Source organism: Numenius arquata, chromosome 15 (genome assembly GCF_964106895.1).
Source record: "Numenius arquata chromosome 15, bNumArq3.hap1.1, whole genome shotgun sequence".
Taxonomy (NCBI): Eukaryota; Metazoa; Chordata; class Aves; order Charadriiformes; family Scolopacidae; genus Numenius; species Numenius arquata.
The window spans coordinates 12,877,107-12,903,345 of NC_133590.1; the positions used below are offsets into that span (position 1 = coordinate 12,877,107).

At 42.0% G+C, this 26,239-nt stretch overlaps 1 protein-coding gene across 1 annotated transcript in view; it reads left to right on the forward strand.

The window, feature by feature from the left end:
* The window catches only part of LOC141472295 (scavenger receptor cysteine-rich domain-containing protein DMBT1-like), a 42,143-nt gene extending 17,044 nt beyond the window's left edge, over nucleotides 1–25,099 (forward strand). Inside the window, exons 11-14 of the mRNA XM_074159209.1 lie at nucleotides 12,907–12,984; nucleotides 13,368–13,722; nucleotides 22,849–23,219; nucleotides 24,762–25,099. Of these exons, the coding sequence (XP_074015310.1) occupies nucleotides 12,907–12,984; nucleotides 13,368–13,722; nucleotides 22,849–23,219; nucleotides 24,762–25,099 (1,142 nt within the window). The remainder of the gene's footprint in view (nucleotides 1–12,906; nucleotides 12,985–13,367; nucleotides 13,723–22,848; nucleotides 23,220–24,761) is intronic.
* The last annotated feature ends 1,140 nt before the right edge of the window (nucleotides 25,100–26,239 follow it).

Genomic DNA, 26,239 nt, shown 5'->3' on the forward strand with positions numbered 1-26,239 from the left:
TCTGGTCTGCGAGGGGACAGGAGAAGACAACCACTCCCAGCTCCACTGCGGGACAGTGGAGAAACTGAGGGGTGGAAAAATTTTGCCATCATTTTTCGCTTGGCATCACTAATTTTCCCCCTGGCTGCCTGCAGCAGGTTCCTCCTGGGCCAGTGGCTGTCACCGGGTATGCCAAGGGGAGGGTTTAATCCCTGCTCCCATAGAAGAGAAGGGCTTCGAACAATAATTAAGGTAATCGAAAAATCAAGCTATTATAAACAATCTCTGGCCAAAAAAAATTAAGAGAATGTTTTTAAATGTTGAAAGCGTCTCCACTGTATGAAATCAGTAACTTAAAAAAAAAATAAGGCTGGTCAAACTGCAGAGCACACCCCTTTAAATTTATATGCTTATAAATTCTGAACCATGTTTTATCAGCGTTATAGGGAACCCAGTTAACACGAGTCCCCTGCTGACTGCTGTTCGGATGCTACTGCTGCACGGAGGATGTCTCAAGGGCCAGGTACTGTGCCTTATGCTGTTCAGCGCTACCTCCCTCTCTCTTGTGTTTTCCTCTAAAATCAATATTGGCAAATTTTGTAACCTGCATCAAAGCCCACTCAAACCAGTAGATATGATGGGTGTTTCATGGGCTTGAAGGAATGAAGATGCCACCTAATTATATCTTCAAATGTAACATAGAAAACAAATGTATTGTATTGTATTGTATTGTATTTGAATGTATTGTAGGAAAAAATACATAATGATAAGTAATGAATTTTCTTTAGTGCACTGGAGAGACTTAGACAAAAATATACTGACATATTGAAAGGGGACCCCAGCAAGCAGGTAAGAGCATTTGCTAAAAGAACATTTTATGTGCAAAACACATACCACTCTGCATTTAAAAATATAAATAAGCTTATGAATACAACATTTCAATATGCCAAGAGTTGGGTTTGTGGGTTGTTTTTTTTTTCTGGCTGAGTGGGTAAACAGATAATTTCAGCTCATTTTCATTTAGTGCAAGAGTCACAATTAATTTTTAATTTTGTCAAATTAAAAAGTGTTCCTATGAACTAGAAAACCCTTTTCTCAACAGCATTGCAGGTCTCCTGCCAGTAACAAGGCCCTTTCCTACATGGAGAATTTCCTTTTTTTTTTTTAAATCAGCATTTCTCATTGCAAACTTCCGTCCAGCTGAGATTCAAAAGCTTTTAGAGCATTTTAAGCAATGTCACTCAGAGTATGTCCAATGCTTTTATGCTACTATCACATTATTTTAATCATCTGTAATCTGTATTAACCAATTCTATTTGCTTGTTACCAAGACTAAGAAGCAGAACCAAAAAGCAATCCCAAAGCACATTCTGCCCTTAGAGAACCAACAAGCTTTCACCCAGGAGGCTTTTCATGATCTGAAGGTCCTAATCCCACACGCCTCACCTTGACAAAACTCCTATTGAATGCCTGGAGACTATTTATTTGAGTTATATCATCAGGATAAAGCAAATCCAAGGTTTAGAGTCATAACTCTTGCAACCCAGGGGCAGGGAGCTACACAAAGAACCAGATCCTTCTGCAGAAGGAAGTGCCATGCTCAGGTTTCTGGACATTCTAGGTCCTTACCCAAATTTAAAGCTAGCAACTTTTTAAAATATCTGTCAGATGGTAAAACAGTTGCAAAGTCTAATCCTCCTCTCCACTGATTTCCAAGTTGCTAGCAAGGAAAGTCAGCTCATAATCTCATGTCTCATCATTTTTATCACCTTCAGAACACACGGATTACAAAGAGCCCAATTTGCCAGTTGTTGAACACTTTCTGAAGAAAAAAAAAAATAGGTTTTGCAAAGAAAGATGAAACATTATCATAGAATCATAGAATATCTTGAGTTGGAAGGGATGCATAAGGATAACAGGGACTGCCAAAAACTAAACCCTAGGACTAAAAGCATCATCCAGATGGTCCTTGAACACCTTGACAGGCTTGGTGCCATGACCACTGCCCTGAGGACCCTGTTCCAGTGACTGACAAACCTCTCAGCGAAGAACCTGTCCTAAAAATATACTTCATTTTACAAAATCTGTGATTGCTAAAATGTGTATTTTGTCTGTTCCCTCCTCTCACAGCTTCTATGGGAACTGAAATACCTGGCAACTTCAAGTTCATATTTATTTAACCATTTCTACCTTGAAATAATTTTCCTTAGCATAAACAACTTCTTGCTTAAATTATTACCAATTTACATTTTATTTAATTTCTTCAATAGTTTATGCATGAGAAGAATTTCTTAAAACGTAGTATATTTTGACCACAATGAAAGTAGTAATACTGATTTACATCGCTTTCGTGAGGCTATCCATGGATCTTTAATCTTAAAGGAGAATTAATAAGTGAAACTGAAATGTACGTCTGGTTTGCCAGAGTACTGAAAGGATGGGATTTTTTGTCTGTGAAAAACATCTTCATTGGACCAGGTTGCTGAAAGTCCAAAATCTTAAAAAAGAAAAGGCATTTCATAAAACAGCATTTTTCATTTTATCTGTTGTGTAGAGTTACCTTACCAAAACATATTTAAGAGATTTTTTTCTACCTCCTAATGAAACTCAAAGTCCCTCAAGTGATATTAAAATGCAAGGAGAAAAGTGATTTTAGTTATTAGAAAGTCATAGAATCATAGAATGGTTCGGGTTGGAAGGTCATCTAGTTCCAACCCCCCTGCCCTGGGCTGGGACACTTCCCACCAGACCAGGTTCCTCAAAGCCCCATCCAGCCTGGTCTTGAACACCTCCGGGGATGAGGCGATCACTTGTGTTGCTTTGTTGGGACGTGGAAAATCTCTTTACACTGGAAAATGCACATTTCATTACAGGATCAAGGAACATTTTCCTGGATGACTTGCAGCGCCATGGAAATGAATCCGACCTGTGGGAACGCTCTCATACAGGATGGTCAGCACATAACTGTGGGCACAGTGAAGATGCCAGTGTGCTTTGCTCAGGTACATTTGATATGGTTTTATTTATGTAAAATTGTGAATTGTGTAAATTGCAAAATCTAATCCTCAGCCTGAGACAAGGCTTATAGCAACAAAGCCAACAGAGTTGTCAGGATGTGACAGAAGAGAAGCACAGTGAAGGCAGAAGTGAATTGAGAGCCCAGTTGCTTCCTTCTGTTCTCCTCCACAAGCTTCAGAGGTGGTCACTGGGAGCAAGAGGCGGTGTTGCGTGCTGAGGAAAGGTCTTCTGCTCCAAGATGCCCAGAAGATGCTACTGGTGGTGCGTCAGCAACATTGATGGGAGTGTAGGAAGGAGATGTGTTATGTTTTGTGCAAGATATTGGAGGAAGAGGTGCCTTGGCAAACACTTCACACTTTGGGTTTCACAGGGGTGTTACTCCCATGAGTATCCTAAGGTAATCGGATTCCACCAGCTACAGAACAGATTTCCAGATTTCTGGGAGTGTGTTCAAACTGAATCCTTCCCATGCTTCTGCAGAGGGAATAATTTTTAACTAGGTTTTGGTTTGGTTTTTGGTTGCTGTTGTTTTGTTTTTGTTTTTTTTTTTAATTTAGAAGGCATTCCTAAAAAATAAGCACTAACTCTGGCTTTTCAAAACAAGTTAAAATGTTTTTCTTGATTAGGGCAGTTAAAGATGGCTTATAAAAAAGTAATTTACCATTTGGTACCACAAAGATCTGTGGTAGCGTTTGTTCTGCCGCTGGTAATTAATTAATTAATTTCTTCTGAAATACAACTGAAGTGGCTAACATACCAATTTTCATGTTCATATTTTCACATTTCTAACCTACAGTTTCTAGAGGAAACTGGACACCTGGTGAGTCTTATCATTTCTTTAATTGATCATTCTAAGGACTGGGTGTTTAGTGGTAAGTGCATTTTGCTTTTGGTTGGTGCAAAGGGAAAAAGAGAGCATTTATTCAAAGAGGATAGAAAAGTTCCACGCTGGCGTTCATCAAATGATGTAGATTATTATGGAGGACTCAAATGTTGGGAAAACACCTTGAAAAAGAATGTAAGGTGTGCGGTTCAGTACTTACCACTGAAAGAAAACCAGACTCCCTTAGCCTATCTCTCTGCTTAGCAAATCACATTGCAAACAGATGAAAAACTTGGACATGCTGTCAGAAATTCATCACAGAAGAGCAAAGTGTGCCTGCTTAAACTCTCTAAAAGTGGTTCTCAGGGAACACAGCCTTCCGGAAAGTCTTCTGCTACTCCAAAGACTCACTGAACCTGCACAGAGAAAATGCCCACTTCCGCCCTTCTTACCAAAATCCGGCCTCTGTACCTTATTGTTTAATTATGGTGCAAGCACAGCGTAACACCAGAGGGATGATTGCCTGCTCTAAGTATGCATGAATAGCCCCTTTCTGCAGAATAGGTGTTTCTCAAGTCTTGTCCATCTTGCAAAACAGACGTACACCTGGGACAAGTTTAGGGTTACAGTCGGGGCAGGGTGTAATTTACTTCTGCTCTGTCTTTGCCAGAAATGTCTCTGTGGCTGAGGAATGGCAGAAATGGAAAATGAGGGATGTGTTGAAATTTTTACAAAGGACACCGAGGAAGAGTCTGCCGTATTTCTGGGATACTAGTGATCCTCGGGTCATCTGCAGACACCACCTCAGCACCAGGAGCTTCCTGGTTTGGGGAAGGCTCTGGAGTTATTTTCCTGGATGATGGGCAGTGCTGAGGGAATGAAGCTTATCTGTGGCAATGCTCCCACCACAGATAATCAAGACCTAACTGTGGCCACAATGAAGATGCCAACGTTGTCTGTTCAGCTACTTGTGGCTTTATTTTTTTCATTTCAATAATTTCAATAATTTCACCCTTTTGGTGAAGAAATTTTTCCTAATATCCAATCTAAACCTCCCCTGGTGCAACTTGAAGCCGTTTCCTCTTGTCCCATCGCCTGTTCCTAGGGAGAAGAGACTGACCCCTACTTTGGACAACCTCCTTTTGGGTAGTCCCACAGAAGCACTCCTTGCTGGTGTCTTAGTAGCTCCACTACCTATTGCATGTGTGTTTCTGCCTTGCCTGGGCATTCAAGCCTGCACTGGGAAAAATACCAGTGTACAGACAATAATGATCTGCGTATCTCTTTTATGTGCATTTTTTTTCTCTCGCATCCAAGCCACCAAGGACTCATGCAGGGAAGAAGGCTTTCCTAATTAATCAATGTAGTTAGCCTGATTATTTCTTGTTGTTTATTTTCTCTACTATTCATCTTCTCTATTTTGTTAATTATTCATGTCATCATCTTTCATTAGTAACTAATAAAAAATAGCTAGATAAACATGAGTTCTGTTTATCATTATTATTTCCAGTAAGCACAGATCAGAATCTGATGCAGCTTTGCATGGCACATTCAGTAACAGACCCAGAGCATTGCTACATTAATTTCCTGAGGAAAATCAAAGTGCCAAATCCATTCTCTTTGCTCCCTCAGAGGTGCCACTGGGGCTCATGGATGGCAGGAACCATGCAAGGGCCCTGCTAAAGTCCTCCACTAGGACCCAAAAATGGCATAAAAAAATCCTCAAGTTTTATGCAGGCACAATTCCCAGTTTTGTTCTCCAGGGAAGCATTTGTGAATTTTTCTCATCAATTTTTTTTCCTTAATTGAATGCTACTCATGAGAAGAAGTATCAGGAGGAGTGAGTAGATGGAAATCAGTGGAAATTTCAGCTCAGGGTACTGCTCTCTCCTCTTCTCTGATGTGAGCTTTGATGACTTTAATTTGGGCACTGATTGGGCTGAGGTTTGGCCATTTATGTGCTGGGGTTTGTGTTGTGTCTATGCACTTAGTCAGTAATGTAGTGATTATTCGTACTTAGAGATGACTCTGAATGAAAATATTCAGAAATTGTTACAGTCTCCCCAAACTCTCAGGAGATAAAGCTCTAAATAAAAAAGTAGCTTTCATAAATGCATCTTATTTCTTGAGTGAACCAAGCATTGACAAAGTTAGCATTTGGTTAGAGTGTGGTCTTCAATCATCAGTCCCTGTTTCTTACTGCATTGATTTTACTATCAAAATCTAGGTAAAAGGCCACTTCCATTTTCATAATACAAATGCTTACAGGGTGCTGGAGGCAGTCACTAGCACTGGTGGTACCCTGTGTGACCCCTAACCACCTGCTGGCACCGGCTGAGATCGAAGGGATTTGCTAGAAGTTGAGAAAAACCTCTTTATTAAGACTATACCATTGTCCAGGTGAACATGAAAAGCAGGAAAAGCTGCAAGAATGCAGCAGATGCCAAGATAAGCAACCTGTGTGGACACAGAGCCTTAGTTGGGTAACAGGATGGAATGACCTGTCCTACTGTGTGCAGAGCCAAAATCACCGATGCCCATTTACATTGGCATGGCCTTCATCTCTGACAAAGATTTCCCCTCGCAGGATTCATGGGGGTGGTCTGGGGCTTCCAGAGGCTGGATGGTGACATCCTTATCCCAAGGAAATTCTCCTCTGGGACCAGGAAGCTGAACCCAGCATTCAATGTTCCGTTTTGTCCACAGCAGATGGCTTCACACGTAAAGTTTCCACTTTGCTTTACCAATATATTCACCATAAATGCCGGGAATGTTTGAAGGTTATCAGGGATGCGATTTGTTTCACCTGGGCTTTGCCCTTTTCTCTACACATTCTTCAGTGTGCAAAAATACCTTTCACTTCAGAACTTATCAGGGTTGAATTTAGTGCAATGGCTGGCAGAGAGAAAACTTGGGAAAAGAATGAATTGAAAGAAAATGTCTTTTAATTATAATTGAGAATGTATGGACAGTGAAGCAACAACTATTAGGGCTCTACAGAACTACATAGAGGTGGCATGGGTAGCAGCAGCAGTGAAGATCATGGGCCTTAATAGGAGCAAGCAACCAAGCACAATCCCGGGGTCTCCAAACCTCAACAGAATATTGCCTTTCCAAATGTAAATGACACCACAAGGCTGTGCAACAGCTGCTGGTCATCCTTTGCTGCACACACCTTGCACCCAGACCCCTGCTAACCTCAGGCATGCAGAGACAGGTGTGGACGCAAGAGCACGGACTGGTGTTATTGGGTAATTTCTGCTGCCCCTGAGGCGGCAGGGATTGGGGCTGAGAAAAGCAGAAGGAAGGCAGCCTTTGGATCCCCTGCTTGCTCAATTTTCCTATTGCCTCTTTTCTACCTTGCCGCTCTTTGACAATATATTATTTTACCCCCATGTTCATTCCCCCTTTTTTTTCCAAAGTAGAAAAAATAAGGAACTTTCATTTACATGTATATCTTGAAGGCCTCCAAAGTTCCTCTGAAGTTGGTCCTTCTCTGCTTTTAGAAACAAAAGATACAACTGATGAAACAACGCATGACATTTCTTCCAAAACCAATGTTTTGGCTTGTTCTTATTAGATTTAAATAAATCATTTTGTATCGTGCTTCAAAATACACTATTTTTTTAAACATCTAAGCAGGTCCTTACCGATGGTGTTTGATGACCTGAGAGAAATATTTCCCTTGTCTCCCCAGGTCAGCCCTGAAGGGGCAGACAAGTTTATTTGTGTGGGGATCCAAGTTTCAGAAGGCTGCTCCATCAGCCCCACTGGCTGAGAGCTGCCAGGGCTGTTTCTGTTGGGCACCACAGACGCCTTTCCTGTGTCAGGGCACTAACCGTGACCATCACCAGACTGTTAGGAACATGACAGGTTCAGCAAAAAAGCAGGATTTGTTGCATAAGAAATGTTCTCAAAAGTGCAGTAAGGGTGTTTAAAGAAATAACAAATACATTACTATAGCATGGAAAAAAGCACACCTTTTTGTGAGTTCACACACACTAGTATTTTCTTTTTTCAGGGAAGAAGAAATACAGATAGGTATTTGTATATAAAATACACGTATAGGAAGAAGGCAGACAGCCCTAGTTTATTCCTTTAAAGATATTTCAGTGGAATTCTCTACAAACAGATATGAAAGCCATCAGGTGTCACGGTTTATAACCTCGTTAAGTGGTAACGAGCGAAGAACTGCAAGGGAAGTTGAAGCAGGTGGATGCCTGAGGTGGGTCAGAGTTTCTCCTGATCTCCATTTGGACAGAAACATCTCCTCTGACCTTGGCAGGAGACTGGTGAGGAACGAAAACAACTGTTCTGCTGTTTGTGGCTGTCTTATGCATATGTTTATTTTCACTGCTGCTTACTTTTAAAGCTATTTGCTGGAGTGAAGTCCTCATTACGGACTCTGCAAAAGCAGGGTGGTGTTAGACCATCTCATCCAGGGATGAGCTCGCTCCCTCAGGACAGTGCCTCGCTGCCCTCCAGTGGTGGAAGCCTCCAGAACAGCTTTGTATTTATCCATTGCTTTTAGCCCCTTAAACTATGTTACACCCAGAACCTTACGGAAATTATAACATTATTTTCCCATGAAAATTAGATGTTTAAATGCCTTTGGTGAGCTTACTTTATTTTTTTGCGAATGCTGGGGAAGTTGGCTGGTCAGGGCTGCAGAGCAGCACGGAGAACTTGTCCTTTAGCATAAGGTGTCCTACAGACAATATGTCACATATACAAATATATGTACTGCTGTGTGTACAGACTTCTGTGTGTTCGTATTTCACAATACAAAATACACACTGAAATTCATATGTAGTTTAAAAAAGCTGGAAAAGGCTATTTCCAGGGAGGGGCAATTTTGCCAGTGCAGCAAAACTTCACTCTGTGAAGAAGGTTTAACACCCAACCTCCAGCATAAAACTGTTTCACTACAGACAAACGCTGTTTGTTTCCTATGAGGGAATTTCAATAGATTTGTTTAAGAAGATGTTCTGGGAAACAGCTTTGCTAGTCCAAGACCACAAAGGTCAGTCCTACTGTCATCGCTGCTGGTTCCTGCCACATGGGATTAGTTTGCTTGCTTAGCTTTGGACTGAAGGCTTACTACCTCCCTTCTGATGGCACCTTCAATGTCTGTGACAGGACCTGCAATGTTTAATGTGGAGGCCAGTTGTTCTTTGTCATCTATCACTTCAGATAAGCTATAAAAATCTGCCCTTGCTAGATTCACACCTACCACCGTTATTTCTTAGACATGGTGTAAAATAATCTAAGGTGAGATCCATATATATGGTACATACCACACCGTTCTTGCCCAGATAAGAGCTATTTGGATAGAAATATATTGATAAGGATCTACCATAAATCCACTTAGTCACTTCAGGAAATGACATTGAATTAAAGTAATCCACACACGGAACTAGGAGTTTAGATACTTGACATGACTGGTTTTGCTCAAGAGGTTATTGTGAAGGCAAGAACATGGATATCTAGGCACATATCACACATAGTAGTGTGTTAAGAAAATAAGGAAAGCATTTATGTTCATTTCTAAATCAACTAAGAAAATTTAGGTTTGCTTTTTTTTTGTCTCTCTGGTCAAGACTCATCTTCTCCCTGCCAGTATAGAGTAGTCGGGTAGAGCTGGGGGCATCCTTTGGGGTATCAGAGGCCACAGTGGTGTTGACACCACCAACCCATGCCAGGGAGAAAACTGTGTGGTTGGAGCCATCCTGTTGGATCCATGGCTTTGCCAGAGGCAAATCTTTTCCAGTTGTATACCATGGCCTTTCTAGGTGGGATTCCTTTTTTTCGTGCAGGTCACATAAACTGAAAAGATACCACAAAAACAGGTGGCAAAGGATAATCTGCAGCATGAGCTGTTGTATATTTCCTCTTCATGATGACTTTTTTTCCATGCTTTCTCCCAGTCCTTTATGAATTTGTATTTATACTGGCACTACAATGTCTTCTGCCTCTCATCCTGTGATCGCATATCCCTTGCCTGTAGAATAAAAACCTGTTTCTAGTTTATCCCCTTCACCTGAAAAAGTCTGCTGTGCCTCGATCCTTTTGTGTAATATCTCACCGATCCAAAAGCAGGGCTCATAGGTCCTAACAGACAAAGGCTCCACTTCCTTAGCCTCTGTGCAGTCTATGTTTTATGAGGGATGTAGCACTCAGGACTCTCAGAGAGCACGTGTGCTTGTCCTTTGGAGACAAGGGGAAAATCTCAGCCTAGTTTGGTCAGAGACATACCAGCTGTGAAAGTGGTAAATGCAGAGCAGAGCTGCGGAGTCTTCATCTCGTCCAGCATTCGTAGTTACTGTGATGAAGGTGACTAATTCCCTTTAGCAACTTTAGCAATCATGATTCATAACGATCATTTGGATTTTCTCTGCTCTTCTCCATCACTGCTCACCGTTTTCTTGGGGATCACAGCAAATCAGTGTATATCACTGCCCAGGGCCCCATGACTTCAGTCTATACTGGTCTTCCCCAGAACAGGGCACAGCAGCTGGTCATGTCCCTCTGTTTTCACATAGACATGCCTTGGCTTGCACAGTTTTAACTTAATTTCTCACTCTTTGGTCCTATCTTGCCCTATTTCTTTGGTTGCTGTAGTTCGGCAATTTCCCTGCTTATTTACCCCCAAAGCAGTTCTTCTTACCCAACCATGCCTCGGCCAATGTCTCTTAAAGCCGTTCTACTGCTCTGTAGGCTGGGAGTGAGAGAGAGAGATCTGCAGATCTGACTCCTGCTGGAGGGATGTAGTCCCAGGTTAAAGGGGAGTCAGAGAAATATGAAAAAGCACAGAAACTGTTTATTACAGGAGTAATCTATAGCAGGTAGATTTGGTTGAGTCTTTCCTGACATTTTTAGGATGCTAGTCTTCTTTTGGCAGAATTCCCACACCAATTTAATGTGGTTTAGTATGGTTGTAAGTTGGAAACCGACTGAACTGGTGGTATGAGAATCCTTACCAAACAGCCTAATCTCCAAAAGTAAATCTCTGCTTCCTGGAACAACCACATCATCAACACAAAGGTGCCCAGGGAGTGTTTGGGAAGATCTCAGCAGCCAGTCCGGAACAGCGCTGTGATCTGGATCTACTTATCCGGATGTCTGGATGTACCCAGTGAAATGAAAATAGTCAGTAAATCACTTCCTTGGCATTGATCTGGAAGTCCAGGAAGACAGATCAGATTGCACAGCACACACCTTTGGTGTAGACCACAACTCATTTAGTATAAATTTGGGAAGTGCATTGGGTTAGGTCAGACAGCGGCAATGAAAATGGACCTTCATGTGAGCCTCACCTGGCTGCTTCTCTTAAGTACAACTCTTCTGTCTGAACCAGGTACTGTGTCTAAAATTTTTTCATGCTAGCAGAGAAATTTAGTTACTAATACGGACTGGCTTGCTGGGAAGTGGTGGCAAAGAGTCTCCTAGAATATTGCTGACAAGCTTTGTACCATAACATTGATGGTTAAATTGGTCTGCTAATTCAGACCGAATCCACAGGTTATATTTCAAAATATAAAATATGAAGGTTATAGGTTAAAGAAGGCTGAAGACTATTTTCTTTGTCTCTCTTCTGTGAGGGGAATAGTTTGGGAAAGTTGTTCTTAAAACATTCTTATTCTAATAGTCTAGTTTTGAATTTAAATCCTTCTATACTGTACATTAAAAATGTAAAGAAGGAGAGAAAAATAAACACAGAGCAGCCTGCCAGACCCAGGTGGAAATAGACTTTATTGCAGTGCCATATTCCTTCAAACATGAAACAACAATAACCCCAAACCTTCCTTATAATCTTGCTAGTTTGAATGAGATACTTTGATCTTTAATTATCAGCATGGGCACCATGAATAAAGCCTTGACACAATCCCTTACAAAAGAGATAATTTCATAGATTAAGGGGTTGGTTATATTGAATTATTTATAAGACAAGAGCAAAAGGCGGCCCTGAGGGAAGTTCAGCATCAAAGAGGACTAGCTGCGTTTCAAGAAGGTGGTCAAATCCCAGCACTTCAGCAACCCTATAATCCTTGTTCGTATTCAATAGGATCATTTTTGTCTTTGATTTGACCTGATGTAGGCTGCATTAACTTTGACTGGAAAAATCACTTAGGATCCTGCCTTGCAAAGCCAAGACTTTAGTATCACTAGAATAAAAGTCTGTGAAAGTGACTGTCTGAAGATCAAATGCCAATTTGAAAAAAAAAAAAAAAAAGGAAAGAAAAATCCCCAAATGAAATTTCTCCCTATTTTAGTGATTGAATCAGGCACAGCTCTTCAGAGCACGCTCATTCTGAAAGGGCAAGGATATTATTTTTAAAAGCTGCCATTTGAAAACATTGCTTTGACCCCTTGGCTGCATAAATCCTTTTTTATTTCAGTGGATATAAGTCGATTTTCAAAGGCACTTACGTGACTAAAATTACAGATTATCAAAACCAGACCACAGGTTTGTATCCTGTTTTGGAAGACCATTTCATCCCATGGTATTTGAACCATGATGCCTTGGTCTGGTTTAATCAAACATACATTTTTAAATACCTTAAGCAGCATATAGTATATTCTTCACTGCAGAGGTAGATGAAGTTGGGCTTCCTGTGCAGACCGGAGCAGGCATTTGCAAAGATTTAAGCTAAGGTGGGGGGCTGTTGGCCAAAAGAGCTGTCATGGTCTGCCCAGATAAATGGTCCACAGCCCCCCCTGCTGTTGTGGTCACCACATACGGCAAAGGTAAGTAACCCTTTCCTCTGCCCCAGTGAAACTGGGCAGACCTCTGCTCCCAGAAACCCATGTCTTCACTGGAGATGAAGGATGTGCACAACGATTTCTGAGGTCCTATCCCTTTGCTCTTTGTGTTGCCATGAAATAAGGTCCTCTACAGCCATCTTCCACTCAACTATGAATGCGTTGTTCCAGGCACAGGGACAAACCGCAGAATTGCTTTGAAAACACACCACATACCAACAGTAACTGTATCTAACTCTGTGTCAGCACAAAGCTAAACATAAAATATACCTAAAATTGTGATATGTTACATCCATGCTAATATTCTTTCTTATCTGCCGCAGCAAATGGTTTCTGGTGGAACTCATTGGGAGGCTGGGACAAATTTAAAGAATGGATAAAAGACAAATTTGGACCCAAAGGTAAGAGGGTGAGATGTGCTCCTGGGTAAGAACATACCTGGCACAGCTGTAGAGTGACACGAGCCAGCTCTGGGTGAGCTGATCATCTCCCCAGCACAGCCAACAATAACCTACTGTGATGGAGCAGGTCCTGGACGCAGCAGAGCCTGAATTAATTCAGAGCCTGGTTAATCATGTGGTTAACTGTGGATTAATGGTTCAGCTCTCTGCCCTGTGCTTCTTTGCACTCCAAGGGCATTCCCCAGTATGTCCCCGGTCCTGGGGACACAGAAACACTGGGCAGCCGACCCCTGCACCGGTGGGGATGCAACCTTAGACATAAGAAGTTTGAATATCCTGGGAATAAATAAATAGAGACGTTTACCTGTCAATTTTTGCTTTAGATACAGAACAACCACAACTGCGTCTGGTGTCTGGAGGGGACCGATGCTCTGGGAGGATTGAAGTGTACCATAAAGGCAAATGGGGGACAGTCTGTGACGATCACTTCGACATGAACAGCGGCAGTGTTGTGTGCCGACAACTAGACTGTGGCCAAGTTGTTTCTGTCTTGGGATGGTCTTACTTTGGCGCTGGCAGTGAAAACATCCACCTGGATGATGTGCGGTGTAGAGGAACCGAATCTTACCTGTGGGACTGTCCACACGCCGGCTGGAACACACACAACTGTCAACACAATGAGGACGTAGGCGTTATCTGTTCAGGTAGTAAAAAAAAAAAGAAAAAAAGAAAAGTTATGCACTTTTAAAAGTCTCTTTGACCATAAAGGCAAGAAATATCAGAGCAGAGTTTGGAAATCAGACTAGAGCTGAAATGTGTGCATGTGGAGGCTCCTTGTATTTGGGCTGGTCTGCGTGATTGAGGAGCAAAAGGATGTCCTGGACAAAATACCAAGATCAGTAGCAGCAAGCACCGAGTATGAAAATGGTGAAAAGAAGGTAGTTCAGGACCACTTTAGTCAACATCAGAGTACAGGCCATTCCCAAGATAAGAAAGGCAACAGTTAAGAGGAGATAGAGGCACACCCAGGTGTGAACCAGGCATGTCTGAATTGAAAATAAAAATTAATACTCTTGTCAAAACGTAACTGAAATCAAAGACTGCATAGCTAGGAGCAGCTTATTTTGAAGAAATATAAACAACTGCACAATAAACGTAAATTTTTGTTTTTATTTGATGTTCACAAGTGTGGAACGCTCCACAGTTGCACCGACAGGTAAGGCAGGGCTTTTGAGACATAAATCCATCAGCTCTTCACAGTGTCCCCAGATGCTCAGAGACTAATTTTTATCTAAAAAATCATGTGATTACAGCTCCTTGGCAGACAGTATTCTAGAAAACAATAGTCTGAATTACTAGTTGTTGCTCCAAATTACTATTTATTCATCCACTGTAACATTATTTCTGTTCTTTGGATTGCTCATAGGAACTGTATTTGCCACTCATCTACTAAAAATTAGGCAAAACATGAGGCGAGTCTTAACACTCCATGTCTAAGTTTCTGGCTCCTGTTTTTTTTACTGTTCCTGGAATAATCACAGCACCCTGGAAACCTTAAAGTAGGGATGTTAATCATGTTTCCTGGGGGTTTTAAGTGTTGAGTTAATTACTAATGCTCTTCATAATACACAGCCACAAAGGACTGGGCACAAAAATGCAGTTTTCAATTATATGCAGTCCAAAAGTGGAAGCGTGGTTCCCAAAACCATTTATTCTCAAGACTTGAACCCATAAAAACACATTGCAGTAGATAATGGACTGTTGCTGCAAACTCTGCACACCTATTTCTGCACAGATGGCACCACTGACAAATATCTCTGAAGTTCATTTAGAACTGACGTTAATCAACAGAAATGTCACTCACATTACCAGAACTTAAGGTCTGGTGCATTCACCCAGTGCTGCACAAAACCTGACGTTTAATTTCAAGAATGTCTCAGTTTTCATGACCATTCTTACAGTTCTCTAATAATTTATTTCCTCTGACTTCCAGCATCCCCAATGAGTATCCAAACATCCACTCCTGCATCAACACTTTCCACGGACAGCACTGTTGCAACACCTACCACAGAACCCCTGACTTCTGCTGGCAAAGGCAAGGGAAAAAAAAAAACCACATTGCAAATGTCACATGCGGAAATTCTGAGCCATACCTGCAATTTGTTCAGAGCAGACAGGAGGAACACTGAATTCTGTAAAAATATTTAACAACTCGGCATGGAATTAACCTTGGAAGAGTCAATGGCCAACACCATCTTCATTTTCATAGGAAAATGTGGTTGGAGGGAAAAATGGGCATGTGATTAAGTCTACCTGCATATACAGTTGTCAAGGCTGCGTGTATGTGTGGTGAGATCTTTACAATCAGTTCATTGAGGCACTCTTACCTGGATATTTTCTTCACCTTCAATTCTTTTAATAATCTTGCTTGATTTTTCCTGGTTCCTAAGTTAATGCAAAGGTAGAATGGAAATAAGCTGTGTTTATACCCTTCTGAGAGGTGCACTGGTTGCATTAGTCTCCCAGTTCATTTATAACTACGAATTGGAAGATGTTCTTCTGAGACACATTACCAAAAGTTGAAGTCCAAAGAACTGACTTTCTTTTCCATGAAGCCTGAAGTATTAATGATTTCACAGATCCTTGAAATGTCTTTTCTTTTCCATGGTGGCAATTCTGTTTAGTAATATATTTCCCCACCCTCTGGCCACCTCCGCAGATCCCTCCTCTTCACCCAGCTCAAGACCAGCAGGGACTGAGACATCGTCTGCTTGGGGGACCTTGACAACCCTCAAGGAAGGTGAGGCATACTCGCGTGCTGAAAAAAGCCTAAAAAAAATCTCATTCTTTATTGCATCTTTCCAAATGACTATTGCATCTTTAGTAGTAAAATAATCCAGTCAGAAATATCTACTATCTTTATTATTAAATATTAAATGAAGGTGAAAGTCTTTTTTTTTTTCAGCAAAAATAAAGGGCCATGCATTGACTCACTGTCCCGCAAAGCCCAAATATACTTTGATCGAGATTTCAGTTCACATGTTCACTCCTAATTGCTGCAAATCTCTCCTTTTTATTTCCTCAATTTTCTCTTGGCCTCTGTTACAGCTTCTGCCTCCACTATTGTCATGGAGGAAAGTGCCATGTCAGTTCCTGAAACCACAGTTTATGAAGGTAAGAACGGCCATTTTTCAAGTGCTATCTAAATCAAATATTCTGTTAATTTGGGTTTTTGAGATGGATTAAGATGTGACCATGTAAATCTGTAAAATATTCATAGCAGAAAACTACAAATTAAACATCTCTCTGAAGAAATAATCCCCTTATAACATCTTCCCTTTAAAAATATCTGTTGGGATGTATCAGGAATATAGGTATTTAATGATTAACACCTCTGAGCTTGCAGCTATAATTATTACACTTACGATTTTGTAAAGAAAAAGTGGCCAGATCATTGTGATTTTGTGTGTCAGGATTCACAGAAACTCTGGAAACACGAAGGAGCAGAGCCAGGCATCTGTGCCCATCTCCCTCTGTTGGACCTCTGCCTCTCCAGTTATTTACCAGACTGATAAAGAGGGTTTTTTTTATCAAGCCTGAGACCTAAAGCAAGTCACAAGCTCCTCAAATCATACTTGTGCTTTTAATTGCTATTTGCAACCATCTAATTTCTCACTCTTATAGGCACCTCTGGTAGCACAGATGCCTCTTTTGCTTCCACCCCTGTCACAGAGGAAAGGGAGACAACAGAAATCCTGACTATGCTGCAGACAGGTAAAGGGCATTTACACAACATGCAGCAAAACGCGGTTATAAGTTTTTGGTTAGGAGGGGACATGAGTGGAGATGCCAAGAAACGTTGTAAAATCACCGTCTCTCAGTGCAACTAATGCTTTTCTATGAACGTCACCTGCTTGGTACCAACCTGCTGGCTTTCCGGCGCCGTGGGCAGGCTGTCACTAACGCTGCTGCTGCTGCCACTCCATTCGGGAGCCGCAAATGCTGTATGCAAAGCCTGCTTCGAGGGAAGCTGAAGAGCGCAGAATTTGAACCAAAGAATCTGAAGGAAATCATTATCTTTATTTTAATTTCTTTAAGAAGCCCAAGTCAGGAAAAAGCCACTCGGTCCATGTTTCTCACCATTTGTAACATCGCCTATCTGGATTCCAAGCAATTTATAAGCCTCCAGGCTTGGGCTTTCTTATCAAGCCAGTCCAGGAGGACTGGTGGGTCCTGTAGACCCTCTTGAGCATTTCTCAACTTCTCCCAACCCGTGTCCCAGGGTGCTGGGGATGAGAGAGCTGGCTCTCCCTCCTCTCAGCACCTGCTGATGGTGATGCTCCACAGGGCAAGGAGATCTGGCAGAGAATGGCAGGAAAAACAGATGCTGTATTTCAGTGTCAGTCCTGACAGCCTCTCCCTCCGTTCTCCACTGCACCTCTGGGAGAGAGACTTTCAGCCAGATAAGCCAGAAATAGCTGTAATTAACATTTCCCTCTATACAACCGGAATGCCCTTTGTTATTCCACTTTTTGGACCTTTTAATAAAGTTGACAAAACATGCCCATTGCAGTGTTGGGAAACTATATACCAATAAATGTTACTGCCAAATTACAACACTCTATTCTATTTTTGCTCCTCACACTCCTTTTGTTTTTCCCATTCCCAGTGAGAGGTCTGAAACTTTTTTGATGCTTGTAATGCAAAGCATTAATATGAAGATCCACATCTGAGCCACGCCAGAGGATGTGGGAGACAGCTAAGACAGAGAGTCCCTTTTCTACAAAGCCTGAAGGCAATTAAATTCATCAAGAGCTGAGTTCATTCACACCTGAATGCTCTTTCCCTCTCATTTCCTTCTCATTTCTGTGGTTCTTCCTTCTCACAGCCTCTGAAAATACTGCAGAATCGTCTGTTTCACCCACCTCACTTCAAGAAGATGATGTTACCACAGCTACAGAAATCCCTTCCACAGCTGCTGAAGGTAAGAACAGACACTATGCCATGAAATCTAATAATAATAACAATAGGTTTAAGTTTGTTTAAAATAGAATCCATTGATAGGATTACAATAAATGTATAAAGTTTAAGATCAGTCAACTGCTAGTTAATTGTCTCAGTGAAGAAAGAATCCAGCTTCTAAACACTTCATTTCTAAAATATTGGGCTGTCAAAGCTTGGGAGATATGTAATTATGAACAATTTGGGGCTTTAAGCTGCTTATACTTTTTGCGTAATTTAGGCATCATCAAAAGTGCCAAAATATCAGTTCTTTTGCCTGGGCAAAAATGGATACTTTACAGTGGAGAGCATCAATGATTAAATCAGATTGCGACATCTTCACCTTAAAGATTCAATAATCTTTGACAGTTCTTTCCCAGTCCTGAAGATGGAGATGCCACCACCTGACACGGCACAAAGCTGGTTCTCTGTACTTTCCTACTCATCCCTGTTGGACTCTATCACCAAGGAGATTGATCTTTCTCTCCAATAATATATTTCCTCAACTTTTCACAGCCCCTTCAACATTCCTGTATTCTTCCTCTGCATCCACTTCAATAAATGAGGAGACTGAGGCAGCATCTGCACCAGGAATCCTAAGCACAGCTTACAAAGATAAAATTATGGTTTCAAAATCAATTTTCAGTTTAAGTGAGCTAAGGAAAATCCATACTGTATGGAAAATGTAGGCAATGAAGTATTAATAAAGAGGGCTAAGAACACATTGCTTCATTCTCCAGTAGCTAAGAAGCTTAAAAATCCAAATTTTAAATATTTATTTATCACGGTATTTTGTGGTGATAGAGACTCAGGTAGAAGTACAAGGGATAAGTCCATGTTTGTTCTCTGAAAGAAGGCTTCCTCTATTTCTGCGCTTTTCTAGCGAAATGACAAATGACAAATCCAGACAGTTTTAACCTAAAATTTAATTCTTTTTCCTGTTAATATTTGGTCATTATTGTTCCTATTGTTGTTTTCCTCAAAGCTTCAACAAGATGTTCTGTCACAGAAACAGACGACTCGATCACATCCGCCCCCGTCACCGACAGGACTGAGCCATTGACAACTCCAGCACCGCCGTCTACGCTGAGGGACGGTAAAGAACAGTCAGATTATAGAATCATAGGATGGTTAGAGTTGGAAGGGACCTCAAAGATCATCGAGTTCCAACCCCCTGCCAGTGTCCCTTGTCATTGCCCTGCATCGCCCTGCAAGGTACTATTTGGGGCTCAAAAAGCCCCTGAACCAAAAACAGGGGGTGGCAAAGAGGCAAACCTGAGCACACCCTATCTTGTCCCATTCATTTACTCCTCCTTAGCATCTCTTTCTGGCCCCCCTTGGGGAGGGGAAATTAATTTACACAGAGCTTTGGTCCAGCCCTTCGTCAGTGCTGGTCGTGCTCACCGTGTGTGCGTACGTGCCACCATTTCCCCATTCTCTTTGGTGGGGCAACTCCTATTCTGGCATCTGTTTGCTAAGACACTTTGCATATTTTCAATGAATGAGCTGTTTTAATGAATCTATGAAATAATTTCTTAGGTATTAAAAAGACTAAAAATCAGAATTTCACCACACAGGGCCATTTAGTATCAGCCATCAGCTGAGCTGGCACCTTCCTATCCACTACATGCTGTCCTACCTCCTCTTCTGATGAAGCAGAAATTGATAGCACCAGTAGGCTTTGAACTCCTATCCAAAATTCCACCAGGGGAAATGACTGTGTGTACTTTACCTCTGAACTTGACAGATATTTTCAAGACACACGAAAAAAAGACATTGGACTCTATATTCAAAATTCTATTATTGATGGACATTTTCTGTAGTGCCTACAATTGATATTTTAGGTCTTTGGGGACTCCAGGGGGCAGAGGAACTGGTGGCCACCCTCTTTAGAGCCCTCTTCAGAATAGTGAAAGACACTTCCCACATAAACTAAATCCAGCTCCTTAAAGTTTTCCTCAAAGCTCATGATTTTCAAGCCTATTATACTCTTGATTCATTCATCCAAGCTCTCCCCACGATCTATCTTTCTTATAATGCGCTATCACCAACTGAGCAGCTGAGGTCTCCAATAAGTAGCTCCCATGTACCACCCTGAGAGCACGACTGAGACCGGACTGTCTCACTGCAGCGTTAACATCACCAGCCTCCAGTTTTTCCATGGTCCTTCTGTGCCAGCTGAAAGGATGATTTTGCCTTTGTGCCTTGGTTTTCTCTTTCCAATGAGCAGCCCGTTCCACCTGTCTTTATTGAATTTCAGCTTAGTCATTTTTGACATTTTCTCAGTTTATGAAGATCATTTTGAGTTCTCAGCGTGTCCTCCAGAGAGTGCACAGATCTTGCCTTTCCTTCTGCCATTCTGTCTGTCCTGTTCCCGTTTCAGTGGCCAGGGCTGAGGGTCTCATTACAGTGGGGTAGCTGTGCCTGGCTGTTTAACACCCATACCATCTGTTAGCCCAAGATGCTGCATAACATGATAGACAACTATCAACGCAAATGATAATTCCTCTCTTTACAACCTTTTTTTTAACACTGCTTGTCTTCTACAGCCTTATCTGTGCTGCCAGAAGTTCAGAGCTGTGATTCAGTGTCAGTGGTAGCAGCACTGGAAAGTGCAATACAGACTTGCTTACTGCTCCACCCATTAACCTTATTTCGAACAATATTTGCATGTTCAAGATCTAGGATCTATCCGCCCTAATTTCTACAACCATCTTGAATAGGAACAGACAAACCTTTAGCACAGTGAAGAAGAAATTTTGGTGGTTTTCTACCTTTTTCCTGCCAGTTATTTCACTTTCAGAAGGACAGAAGTGAAAACTTTCCTACTTTGAACAGTGTCTCACGGAGCTGTGACCAGATTTTGCTGCTTGCCTGCCTTACTCAGCCTGGGCTCTATTCCAGCTCAATGAGGGAAGTTTGCGCTTCTTCATACACATCAGTGAAATTGAGAAATGAATGTGGTCCCTCAAGATTTACTTTTATTTGCTTGGCTTTCAGAAGCCAAACATCAATTTCTTAAAATGAGTGATCTGTTGAGTATTATGCAGGCTTAAGGAACTTAATACATGGTGTGTATATGGTTTCCTAAGAACACCCTCTTTACTATGGAACTATGTGCTTGTAACTATTGTTTTCCCTGTGTCTACTCAACCAAGTATTTGAGCAAACAATTTAATCTTATTTATGTACTCTGTATAACAGGGATGTTGTTCAACAACTAAGGGGAAAAAAAGGTTTCTCTATAGTTCTAACTAATAATATCATTACTTTCATTTGTACAAACTGTAGGTACACTGTTCCTTGGGTTAAAAGCTCAGGAGAACTAAGTGTTCCCAACTCCTTATATTCTGCGCTTAACTAAGCGCAAAGCATTGATTTCTAAGAGATACAAATATCAATTATTTTCTTTTATTAATTTCCTGAAAGTAAAAAATTTCCTTTCAGCTGTAGACACCCCCACAAGAATACATTAAAGATTCTTGGGACTGCTACTTAATCAGTCCTTTATTTTCTGAAAAAGTGGCCCCCAAAATTTCAGATTGATGAAATACTTAATTTACTTAGAAACTTTAATAGGAAAGATGCCTCGCTCCCAATAAAGCCATTTTTAATATCAGCTGAATCACAACAGATTTATTTCTGTCTGTAATTTAAGTCAAGATCTGGATCTAGAATTTTTAATCTGCCTCTTTCTCACTATTCCCACATGGATTTAGATAGCTAATGTCGTTAAGTCCTTAAACTTTTTATTTAACACCTTTCACCATTGCTGGTGAATACTCAATGCCTGGATTAATTATCTTTTGTCTCTATTATTATTTTTTCTCCCTGAAATTGTATTTGGCGGTTTTGTAGAAGCTTAGACCTTGATCTTGGGAAGCGGGCCAAGCACATTGCTGCTGACGTTTCTTTACAGCCAAGTTTTGCAGAAGGAAATGATAAGCGTGGTACTCGGATGGAAGGAGCTTTGATCATGGTCAGCAAAAAGGAATTAAGGGGAAAGAGAGTCCTAGGAAACATGGCCCTCATTCTGAATGGATGTGCATTAGTTGGTTACAAATGACTGCCAGGTGACAGCAAAATGTCCCAAAATGAACACCTCGTAATCACTGACCCACCAAGGAGTAAGACAGGTGTGTATACTTGGTGCAGTTTATGATGGCCACAAACTTGGAGGAACTCAATTACATTGTCGGTGGTGTCTCTGATTTCTTTCTCTGAAAGAAAAATACACTCCAGGCCCATAAAACTAATTTGGAACTTCAGATCTCTAAAAGCTTTTCTCTCTGAAAGTGAGATAAATGTGTGGAGTATTCCATAAGTACCCAGCTCTCAGAAATGAGCCTGATCTGTAGAAATAGCTCTGCTACTGTTCTGGGGAAATGATGCTGTGCCAACCATCTGTTATGCCAGAGAGTTAGCGAGGATGGGAAAAGACGCTGAACCAGGCATTACTTAAAGGAAGAAAAAAAAAAAAAAGGCCAAAAAACCCCAAACTATATCCCAGGAAAAGGTTGGCTCTGGGTATTTGCGTTTGTCCTTTAGGCAGCACTACGATATAGATGAGAGTGATGGTAAAGGAAAGGTAGAAAACCTTCCCTGTGTTGCACAAAGCCAGGAGAGGTGGCAGCTAGTTGATAGGAGAGGACCATTTTCCCCAGAGATCAGCAAGGAAGAGGACTATGTCCATGGCTGTTGGGTATCGCATGTAGAAAGATGGGTTTGAGCATTCATAATATCCCACAACAGCACTGAAATTCAGAGGAGGATCCTTTGTCAGAGCAGACTACGCCACAGGCTACCAGCTCCTATCTTCTGCGGGGTGGGACGGCCTGAGGACAGGCTGTGCCACCACCTCAGATGGATGGACACCACTGATGTGGGCTCATTCTCCGCAGGTGCCTCCGCTCTGTCCCTGCGGCTGGCAGACGGCGATGGCAGATGCTCGGGCCGCGTGGAGCTCTACTACGATGGCAGCTGGGGAACGGTCTGCGACGACGGCTGGGGGCTGGCAGAGGCCAAGGTGGTCTGCAGGAGGATGGGGTGCGGAGAAGCTCTGCTGGCTGTGTCTGAAGCCCAGTTTGGTCCAGGCTCCGGGAACATCCTCCTCGATGACGTGCAGTGCCAAGGGGATGAGGACAACCTGTGGGACTGCTCCCACAGAGGGATCGCTGTCCACAACTGCCGACATAAAGAGGACGCCAGCGTCATTTGTGCAGGTACAGGAACACGTCCCTCCTAAACTATTGCTTTTTGAACAAAGTCACTACCTTCAGGCTACGACTTTGAAGCACAACCTTGTTTCCATCAGTGGAATGGTTTCAGGCATGAAACCAAGACCTACAAGAATTGCTGTTTTACTACACGTTTTCTTTTTGTTAACTCATCTGGTTTATTCACAGAGGTTTGTGTTTAAATTTTTTATTTTAATTCTCAAATCCTTTGGTTACCTGGAATATCATTGTCAATCTTATCTGATGCCATTTCCTACTCTACTACATGACTGCTTTATGCATTACTATTTGAATCATAATTTTACATCATCACTATTATATTTCAGTCCTCCTAGTCCTGATTTCCCATAAATTATGAACCATGACTAGGAAATCAAATTTCCTTTTCTTGTATTTAGTAGGAAATTATTTTTAGTAACTTCCTCCAGGATTTTTCCAAATCATGTCCCAGTTTTCCCAGCAATTCTCTATTCTGACTGGAAGAGCCCGGGTCACTCCAGCCTCTGTGCGGCTGGTGCCATGGCAAGTGGTGGTCCACAGGCAAAGCTCATCCACATGGTGGGCACTCTACGAGCCTGAAACGACCAAGGTGAAATTTAACTGTCTGAAAGGGGTTGTGGATGAGACCTGGCACAAAGAATGCTGGTTTACAACTTCTCCTGGGGATACTTTTCCCTGGGGGCAAAATCGAAGCAACTTTTTAATAGACTTAGATTTTTATTTTTTTTTAGTAAAGACCTCAAGTGGAGTTAAAACATGCGACCCAAGCAGACATGGGTCTCTGGTGAGTATGTCCCACACCTAAAACAATTACAATTACACCTGCAAGGTATCTGCAACCATTAACACCTAACATTTTAAAAAGGGTTTGCAGCCTTCGCCTTTCAGGTGATGATGCTTCCAGAGATGAATGAGCTGCTCTGTTTCACTACCTGCTTTCTCTTTTTTTCACATAGTAACTGAGGAACCTTATTGAGCATCCTCTGCAGTAAAACTAGAAATTCACTTTTCTGTTTCCCCTCCTAGAGCCAGTCACTCCCACGGTCACAACGGAGCCTGTTCCAGCTGGTGAGTTCTCCCTAGAGGGGTCTTGGCAAAGCTTTCACAGCTGGCATATTTTTATATAGTGACTTAAGGACTGGTAGGAAGGCAAAAATTTTATAGGTAGAAATTTGAAAGCAAGTTAATGCGTGTAAGATGAGTTTCTGAGATACTTGAGCCTTACCTAAGAGTTTTGACGTTAAAGAATACCCGTATCGATAGAAATGGTTGTTAGCTATGGATATATACATCAAAGACTGAAAGACGAAAAAAAATCTTTATATTTACTCCCAGGTGTACATGGCACACTATGAGAGTAAGGATTTATGGTAGCTGATGAACTGACACACTGTGGCTTGTTATGATAAGATTAATTTCATGTTTTTGCCACTTTCTGTGCAACACAACAAAGTCGGCTTTTGCTATTTGATAAATGCACCTGGAAAGCCTGTTTCTCAGGCTGCCGAGTGCCCACGTGTTTCCCTCTGCTCTTCCAAGACATGTCCATGAGACTGGTGAATGGAGGGGACATGTGCTCAGGACGCCTGGAAGTCTTCCACAATGGGAGCTGGGCAACCGTCTGCGATGATGACTGGGACATGAAGGACGCCACGGTTGTGTGCAGACAGCTGGGCTGCGGAGTGGCCGTCTCAGCCAAAATCGATGCCTTTTTTGGGGAAGGCACGGGAGATATCCTCCTGGACAACGTGGCATGCAATGGGGATGAGTCCTCCCTGGAGCAGTGCTCTCACAGGGGGCTGGGCACACACGACTGCTACCACAAGGAAGATGCTGGTGTTATCTGTGAAGGTACTCGCCTTTTCCAACTTATTTAATGGCAATTAAGTTTCCTAAGCCATGCATTCAAGCCAGTATGGGTGAAAGGAGGAGCTTGGCACAAGGCTGGAGCCACCATGGGAATAGGGACCCTTGGCAGTGGCCACGCAGGGAGAGGGGAGGCTGATGAGAGCCAAGAAGGACGGTCAGGGTCTCCCTGGTCACAGGTGGGACCACCTCCTGTGGGCTCCGTACATCCTGGGCCGTCTCGTCCTTCCAACATGGGATTTCTCTACTTGGGTCTGGGGGAAGTAGAGAGGGAAGAGTGGGGCAACTGGCATTTTCTTCCAGAGAGGACCACCAGCAGGTTTTGTCAGAACAACCTGGAATCTGCTTTTGGGACAAAGCCTATTTGCCTGAGAGCCTCAAAGCACTTGAGTCAGTGGGTATAAAACTGGCAGTTTTATAAATGTATTTTCTTCTCTTTACAAATTTGTACTCATTTTCCAAGATCTGAGTCATATTTATGTGATGTTTATTGAGGAAAATTAAGAAAATTCATACCAGCTGGAGATGCAGAAGGAAATTGTTTCGATGGAGGATCTGGCACTAGATGAACGTGGTGTGTCTGATCCTAGACACACAGTGTAGGCTCTCAGGCCTGCATCTTTGTGGGCTCAGCTGTTGCTGTCCAAGAGGAAGCGAGATCCTATGGGAAAGTGATGCTCACACTATGCTGTCATGTTGTATAATAATGATATAATGACTAACAGTAGCTGTGAGACTTACGTATTCCTGAAGAAGTGAATAAGGCTTCTGCTACCCCTCTGAAGAGGCCCATATTTTCGCTTGGATTTTATTTTTGTTATTTCTCCTCCTCTCCCCTTTTTCTGGTACCATGCACTGGTCTTAGTTGATGGTTACTGACAAATAATTACAATGAATATTCGAGAAACAATTGCAACGAATTTCTGATGCGCTGTACATAAGCTGCATGCCCAAGAGAGAAGAATTTAAGGAGAAATTATGTTCAGGCTATCAGCCTGAATTCCTCATTCACTCAGTCCTGCTCAGTCCACCACAGTCCACACGCTGCAAACCATTTATCCTCAGATGTATCAAGAGGCTGTACAGCAGCACGAGCCATACTTATTTAAACATTTTGGGAATTTACAGAACAAAATGTTTATTTCCCAACT